This window comes from Fulmarus glacialis, unplaced genomic scaffold (genome assembly GCF_000690835.1).
Source record: "Fulmarus glacialis isolate BGI_N327 unplaced genomic scaffold, ASM69083v1 scaffold31392, whole genome shotgun sequence".
NCBI classification, from domain to species: Eukaryota; Metazoa; Chordata; class Aves; order Procellariiformes; family Procellariidae; genus Fulmarus; species Fulmarus glacialis.
The window spans coordinates 1-8,739 of record NW_009200320.1 but is presented as its reverse complement, the minus strand read 5'-3'; the positions used below and the strand labels follow the sequence as shown (position 1 = coordinate 8,739).

The following is an 8,739-nucleotide window of genomic DNA, read 5'->3' as shown; positions in this document are numbered from 1 at the left end:
TCTCAAAGTACAACATGACAAGCTTTCAAAAATACAGACAACCTTAAAATGCAAGATCCAAGAGTGCTCATGAAAGTACAATAAAAAATATTTAATCTCCTCTCATTGCTTTTCATTTCTCAGCTGCCATGAAGGGCAACATTTCATTTTTTTCTCAGTCTTTTCACCATTTTTGCAACTAGACTTCGTAATTTTCAGAGATACAAGAGTATACACACTCAAATATAGTAACATGATTACAGTAAAATCAAAAGCCACAAAATAAAATGACGGTGAACATTCCAAAAGTGGAATTTTAACTTTTGGTCAACATTTCTGCTATGCTAAAGGCAAAAATATGCTGTACAAAATCACTGTAACATCTGCAGGAATAAGCCTCTTGTTTACTTTAGCCTCAGCTTAATGTGTGGTCAGCCTGAACTATGCAATTTCTTAAAAGAACAGGTAGACAGGAGATTGTTAAGCTGTATTTCTTCCCTACTTGTACCCATTAGCAGATTCTTCCCTTGCAAAACGACATTCACGTGAAAAAATTTACTGTGATGCTCAGAAGAGTTGAAGGCAAACACATGTGCATGGGCAACAAAAGCTGTCAAGGTGACAAACGATTCAATGGACTGCTTTCTTCTCCACCTGCAGCAAGCTTGAGCATTGTTAGCTTTCGAGGGGGATGCTGAGGACTCTTACGAAGGTTGTCGTCCATCTGCAGAGAAATAATGAGAGCCGGATCTGGCAAACAGTAGAATATAGATTACAGGATTAGTCTATTTGTCAGGGCTGCCGTCATTAATGCTGATTTGGGGTCTTTTTTACCCTGTTATTTCAGGTCCAGCTAAAACTGATGCCTTTGTTCCTTTCCACTCCCAAATATCTGCTTGTGTTAGAGTGGCTAGTCATTCCGTTAGCATATGGTGCATGAAACCCAGGGCAAATAGGTGTGCTTCTGCTCAAATCATTTTGTCAAGATTACTGAAGAAAGCAACGTTGCTACCTTCTTCTAAGAGGTCAAAGTTTCGATTTTGTACAATAGCCAAACACTGCTAGAAAGCAGATGGAAAGTCAAACTGCTAACATCAATGGATGCTTTTGCATGTTCAGCACCTTGCAAGAACAAATCTTTTTCAAATTAGAAATATTCTGGAGGTGCTGGGTGAATTTAGATTAGTCACAGATTTCAAAAAGTATTTAATAAAGAACTCGTGATGAGAGCTTTTCAAAGACAGGTTAAAATTAATCTCCAAATACAAAGATTTTACATTTTCACAGGAAATGAATCTAACGCCCTGTGCGTAATGTGGTATCAAATGGAGTGTAGTTACTACAGAATAAACAGAATCACAGAAGACAGCACAGGGGAGATCTCCAGATGTTGTCTAGTTCATCCCATCTCCTCAAGGTAGGATCAGCTTTACCTAAATCATGCCTGATAAATGTCTTTGTAACTCATTTTTTAAAACTTCCACAGCCACACTCCAATACCACGAAGAGGAGATACAATCAATACCTAATGCTATAGAAGCCGATAATAAATAATGATCTATTTCATACACTGAACCTTCCACCCTTCCAGTTAAAGTGTTCTGTCTGCATCAGAAGACTAATTCTTCAGAAGTATTTTTCACATAAGTTGTATAGCTTTTGATAGGTGCTGAGTGACAGCCTTGGAAACAAAGAATATCAAAAAATAAAAGCTAGATGTAGAACAAGCAGGAGAAACTGTGACTGTAGGTTAGTGACTACAGCATTCAGATGGGAGCAGAGAGAGCTGGCGATTGGTCTTAATGTGCAGGACCATTTCTGAGTTTTGATCAATACATTTGCCTCCTCCTTTGCTGGCATGTACACTTGCAGAAAGACACCCTTATTTTGTTGGTATGTGCACTTGCAAGACAACGTTCTTTTGATTATAATAAAAATACTTTTTAAGTACAAGGCTTCAGTAATTATTCCTTTCAAATGACATAATATTCTTCCTGCCTCTCTACACAAAGTAACTCACTAGAAAACAAGCAATTAAAATAAGATGTCCATTGTACAGTTGCAGTTGCCATGCAAGAATATCTGTGAACAAGTAACCACAATGAAGCGGGAAAATTAGAGACTGAAGCAAAAGTAACCTTTTCAATCAAGTTGGATTCCTTATTTACAAGCTGTGTGAGTTTCTGCAGATTAGCATCTGCTGTATCCTGTCCAGCCGGAGAATGGCCTGGAGAGTGAAGGCAGAAAGATGAGGAGTGAAAAGGTGTTTACAAAAGCTTTTAAATCCTTAAAAAATAAATGAACATTGGAGAGAAAGTTCATGCAGTATTTTTATCCTAATAAGAATTTAAGTGGAAAAGCCGTTCCATGTGAGAAAAACAGAAGCATGAGCCATAGCATAGATAAAGGTGCATTTTGCCAATGCTTGACAGAGTCTAAAACTGAGTATTAACCCTTGCTTTTAATTTTCAATCTTTCTGCACAACTTCGCAAGTTTCTCTACCTCACTTCACCACAGAAGCTCCAGCATAAACTACATAAAATCTAATTCTGCCTTGGTTCATAGATGGAAATCTGGAGTCCTAATCCAAACAAGACTATACATGACAAAAAGGACAAAAGAAACACATCTTACCTGAGACAGTTAACCTGAAGTAGCAAGTTAAAATATCATCACAGAATCGACATAGATTGGGAAGCTGTTTCAAATGTTCTTGTAATTGTACTCTGGGGAAACACACTTTATAAATGGGTGCAAGGAAACCAAACACAAAGGCATCCAAGGTAGTAGGCCTGAAGAGAGTGACAAAACAAAACAAAAAACCAAAGTGATTGAGGGAAGACATTAAGGCCTTTACAACATAACCATTTTCTGTGTATGTCAAAACACAACTCAGGACATAGTCAGCTCTTCTGGCATTCCACCTTTTCACGTCAATCTGGTAAATGCTTTGTACAGACCATTGACTGATTTCAGCACCTCTGAACTAGAGACATGCTGGCAAGCTGAAACAGTAACTTCGGCATTAAAATCCAGTCATGCTGTCATGTACACTGATAAACAAGCCACTCAAACACATTTCCGGGACCACAAACGCCAAGCTGTACGCTGGGGACCAGGATCCTCTCTCATGAAGTGGTCCAACTTCAGTGGCTAAAGGAACAGATCATCCTTTTTAGGACCTGTTGGCGCTATGTTGTTGGCAGTACATGCTTCCTGCTCTGTGCACACACCACAGGAAGAGGAGTGTTCCCGGACCTACACCCTCCTCCCATAAAGGCAGTGGTAACACCTCAGGCTTAAAGCATTTTTTCTACAGACAAGCACAGGAGGTGACATTCAGTGGCTAGAAAAGCATTCTCTAGTGCTACACTAACTCATCAAGCACGCCACATTTTCTTAGCTGCTCTGGGCAGCATCTGCCTCTCTGTGGAAAAATGCAGGATAAGGGAGACATCGCATTGCCTTAGTCCAAAGATCTCGTTTGTGCCCTGTTTGCTCATTCAGATTTATCTGAAAAGGAGAGTGTGAGACGTGAAACTAATGTGCAGCATTCTTAGCATTCTGGCAGGCTAAAAAACAAAAAAAGTTTAAGTGTTCACAGAGTCATGTGGTACCCGTTTTATTAGTCATTCAAAAAAAAAAAAAAAAAAAAAAAATCACACTCACGTATCTCCAAAGAAAAACTGAGATGTTCCCAATCTCTTCGACAGGAGATTTAGGCACTCCTTGGCATCCCTGTATATCTGATGAGACACAAGACTGTCTAAGAGCCCTAGGTGTAGCAAGGCTAGTATGCACAGCATTGTTCATCATTTGACAATGTGCTAGACTGTTTCAGTCCTTGACTTTGACAGCACCAACTTACAAATTCTTTTCTACACAACACATACCTGTGCTTCCACTTCCGTGAGACTGTAGAGTGGAGGCCCTCCCCTGGTCAGCAAGATCCTGTTCAGCGCTTCCCTGGACATCTTTCCAGGCAGATACAAACTCAGTGGGAAGGGAATCCTTGAGGCAAACCATGGCTTTGTCACACTGCAGTAATTTTCAGCCTCAACCCAGAAAGTGTGCAGCTGTATCAACATAAGGAAGAATATGACTGGAATTTGAGTAAGAATAATAGACATCTCTTAAAAGTTTGATGTGCAAGATCTCTCTCAGATAAGCAGAAGCACCAAGAATTATTGTAATTTAAGGCAATCAGGCTCCACAAAGGATTATACTAATTCTCTGAGTGTAGAAGTATATGATTAAGGCAACAGCTTGTGCACCACCACACAGCTACCTTCCACCTAAAGAAAAACGACGACGATACTACATAGACCTATATACACGTGCATAAAATTACATACACACTCATGTTTAGGTATGTGTACAGAGATATACACACTCATTCACACATACTGTACATAGAAAATATATTACAAAAAAAGTTGCAGATGTACAGGATCAGGTTTGAACTTTTTAGATTTTTTTTTTAATTTTATATAAATCTTAAATAAAAGATATTATGAAATGATGAGTTTGAAACCTTGCGAGTCAGCTGAAGAGGCTAGCCTGTAATATCATCTGGTCAGAACATTTTTTCCTGTACAAACATTATAGTTCTCATGTACTTACACTAAATTGGTGACGGTGTGTAGCCATGTGTTATTTAGAACTGAACAATGAAACTACCGATGGGTATTTTTATTTCTCAAAACTTCTAACTGAACAGTTCAAAAGGCTTTCAAAGTTGTGCACTCCACATCAGACATACACATTTTATTCAAAGTTTTTTTCAAAAGAATCAAATGAAACAAAAAATGACCAGAATAAGCTGTTTTCAGGATAGTTTCCCAAAAAGTATCTAGAAGAAAAAACACTCAGAGGTGCCCTTTTAAAATGTCTTTCATAAATTCATTATCATTACTTAACAACCCACAAACACACACTTCTTTCCTTTTCAAAAGTTGCTAGGCAGTATTTCCAAAATTGGACTAACAAAGCAAATACAAAGCCAGGACTACGACTGAGAGACTTTAACGTCTCTCACTTTAGGCACCTCTTGTAGCATTCATTTCCAAAAATTCTGACCATTATAAAGTATTTTCCAATACTTACCAGAGCAGGAAGCAATTTCTCTTCAAGTAGTGCAATATATGCCAGTGTATCGGCTCCTTGTTTTGCAGACAACTCATAATCAGCATTATATTTCTATGAATTTAAAAAAAAAATACACACTACAAATACTGTTACACAGAACTTTCCAAAAAGATGATCAATGCAACCTGAAGTTGCTTCAAACTTAACAGCCATCAAGTCAGTAAATATAACAACATTTTGCGGAACAGAAAGCATGCGCTCGCTAGAATTTCTTTACTTCTCTAGGCCAGCTATGTCAAACCTCCTTGCATCTTCCTTTTCCACTTTCCCATTCTTAGATTTTTGGGCCCTCCTATTCCCAAAATAATTCTTCTGTCTCCTTCCCATTGCTTTCCAAGCAACTGTCCAGTGATACAGCACTTAGGGCTGTAGCAAAAGTACTTTTTCAGTACTTAGGGTGTAGCAAACATCTAGCAAGTCCCCATCTTTATTTTTGAAGAAGCATCTGGTAATTCAGCTGGTCTAAGCATAAAAAAAGGCAAGGATTCCCATCTTTTGCTTTTAATTACCATTCTAAAAGTTTAGAAATTGGATGCTAACAATATAAGGGACCAAATGCACAGCTAAAGTAATGCAGTTACAGTTGACTGAGCTTTTAATTCTTACGCTGGATCCTTTTAAAGTACATTAAAAGAATTGATAAGTTTTTTTGGGGGGAGAGGAGGGAGAGCCTCATTAATTTAGAAATAAAGGGTCAGTGCTGACCCTTATTTTTAGATATCTGAAAAGCAAGCGTATTATTGTTGTACTTCAACTCAGTGAGAGGTTTTTTTCCCAGCATTAAGGAATCTTTGGTATTCAAATGGCTATGACACTTCTTAATTTTAAAACAACTGTCTAAAATCCCATCTCAAATGCGCAGTCTTCAGATTCTGTTTTTCTCCCCGCAAAGATTTAAAGTTTCATTAACATGGCATTCATCAGATAATCTTCTTGATTAGGCAGGAACTGCAATTTCTAATGTAAAAGCAGAATAGCGGGCTGGAGGACCATCTTAAGAAATAAAAAGATGATGCCATGCTTTATTAGACATCTTTATACTTTGTGAAAAGAATAAATCATATAGCTTTATTCTTTATGAATAGAACATTGAGAGATCTGCAAAAGGCAAGGAAGAGTTGACTACGCAGTAACTATGTGCATCAAGAAATGCTTGCGGACATTTTTACGCTGCAAGCTATAGAAAAACTACGTAGATTAAAAACAATGCTGTATGTATTATCCTTCAAAAAAGAGCACTGGGAGACGATTACCCATTTAAGCAGTTAAAACCACACTTCCCAAACTGTGATATCCTAGGTCTGCAAAGTCATAATGACATTAGAAGTGTTACAGTTAAGAGCAGGGTGCTCAGTGAGAAACTGCTTAATTAAAGCCAATTTGATGTCCTTTTCAAGGAACAGTTTTCTCATGCCTATTTTAAAATCTTTCACATGACTAACAATCAAACTTCCAAACAGCAATCTGTTATCCACCATTTTGCAATTCTCAGGCAGGTATGAAAAACAGGAAAGCACTGGGTCTGAACTGAGTTCCAGGTTTTTGGAAGCCTGTATCAATGTATACAGGGGACTTGTAGAGTCACTACAAGGCAGAGAAAACAAATCCTTTGAAAGAGACCTACCTGCTTTCTTAAGAAATTCAGTATTTTTGCTGGCTGAGAAATAACAATGTCTTCCGATATCAGGACTGGTACATCTCCTAGAAGGCATAAATAATATAGACAACAATTTCCACGGATGAGTTCTAACATAACTTGAAAGCAATCAGCCACTTCATCTACTTTCTTCTTCTCTATAGCACGCTCTGATGTTCCTAACATGTACGCATAAACAAAGCTTTACATAGCGGGGGAGTTCCACCAAGGTCGCAAATATATTTAGTGTATTATGGCCTTCACTAATAACAATACATAAAAAAGGGCCCCCATTAAATCAGACTGAAGCCAATGTCTTCTGCTAGATATCTGATACTTTGAGAACCAGTCTACTTGTCTGGATTTCAGATGTTCACCTTAAGACAAAAATTCCGACTCGGTCCAACTGCCCTCTCAACTCATTCACCTTTGGGCCTCTCCTTCCTTCTACTCCAATTCTTCCCTGCCCTTCCCCTCCAAATCCATTTTAACCACCTGTTTTCCCTAGCCTTGCTACAACCACTGCCCAAACCACCACTGTATAATTATGAACTATTCCAGAACCAAGTAATTCCCTTCTGCTGGAAGCTTACTGGTCAGCCTTTACTCATCAGATTGCAGGATCAAAGACTGTAGAGCGTAAAATCTCTGTAACAGAGGCTATCTTATAGCACGTTCACAACATAACTGCCACAATGAGCCAACACTGTGCTGCTACGTACTATTAAAGTATCAATTATCAGCAACACCTAGTATTTGGATTTTTTTTTTTTTAATGGATTTTATGTATTTTGGCTATGGAGAAAGCCACTGAACTTTTGGCACGTATACCCAGCTAGTTCTTGGTATTTTCTGCTAATAGAAAACAATACACTGAAAAGCAAGAGTCAAAGGTGCAACTTCTGCGTGGATACAGTAATGCCTAAACTGATAATGTATGTGTAAATGACAGAGCACTTTAACCCTGCAGTGATTTTACCTCTCTGGAATACACCAGGACAATAACTTAAATGCTGAGCAAACAGATAAGCAATGAGTAGAAGTATCCAACACAAAGAAGTCATCTCTGATACCTTATCTTCAACGTCTCTGGCAACTAGGTCGTTAGTCACCTTTTCTGAGTCAACCTCTCTAACACAGCACAGTACTAAACATCCCAGCTGGTGCAAGTTACACTCTTTGAGGCTCACATTCCACTTCCAACTGCAACTAGCCCATTAAATTATGTGTAATTAAAGAACGCTGTTTCCTTACACAACTCTAGTTACTATCATTATAAATATGCAAAGTACAAAGAGCTTAAAAATTTGCTTTCACTATAGCATCAATTTAGACTGCCTGACAGAAACAGGTATGTACTTGGCACCACTGCTTGACTGTCTGCTGCTTCACGCGTAACGCATTTTTGAGGCACTTTATTTTTGTCTTCCATTATTTTATTCCCACAAATTCATCACACTTGATTGTGTAAAGTCATTTATCGATGTATCGTGAAAGCAGGTAGCCTTCACTGGGGCAGGTTACACTCACAAACACAAAACCAAAGCAAACTCAGAAATAAGACAGAAATTGGAACCTGTGTTTATCACGTGGCTGTGATTAAAAGAATGAAAAATGCAAAGAAGGTACCTTTTGGAGCTCTCCAAGAGTTATTTATAGTATTCACTGTCAGGGGAGCGCCAGAAAACTTGGCATATGCCTGCAATGAAGATTGGAGGGAAAAAAGTCCAGTCAGTATGTGTAAGAAAAGTGTAAGATAGCACTTCAAAAGTTGTTTTAAACAGCTTCGGGCACGGAATGCGCCGCATTTGCTTTTAGTCGGTCTTCAGTGCTCTAATGCGTTTCTAGGAAACGCCGCCCGCTAAGGCCGAGGGCAGGCAGCCCCCGGGAAGGCACGACGCCCTCACAAAGGGCAGCGGCCCGGCCCGCGGCTCCGCGGGGGAGGGACGCAACGGTCCGCGGCGAGGCGGCTCCC

The 8,739-nt window shown here is 39.0% G+C and overlaps 1 protein-coding gene across 1 annotated transcript; it reads right to left on the bottom strand.

Annotated features, from left to right (window-relative positions):
* Positions 1-592: 592 nt before the first annotated feature.
* MTX3 (metaxin 3) lies at positions 593-8,463 on the bottom strand (the record flags this gene model as incomplete). The annotated part of the gene is made up of 8 exons (XM_009573568.1): positions 593-703; positions 2,118-2,206; positions 2,615-2,772; positions 3,650-3,726; positions 3,874-4,056; positions 5,087-5,179; positions 6,753-6,829; positions 8,394-8,463. Coding segments are annotated over 8 exons (858 nt in total), but the record flags the coding sequence as incomplete, so codon positions are not given.
* Between the last annotated feature and the right edge of the window lie 276 nt (positions 8,464-8,739).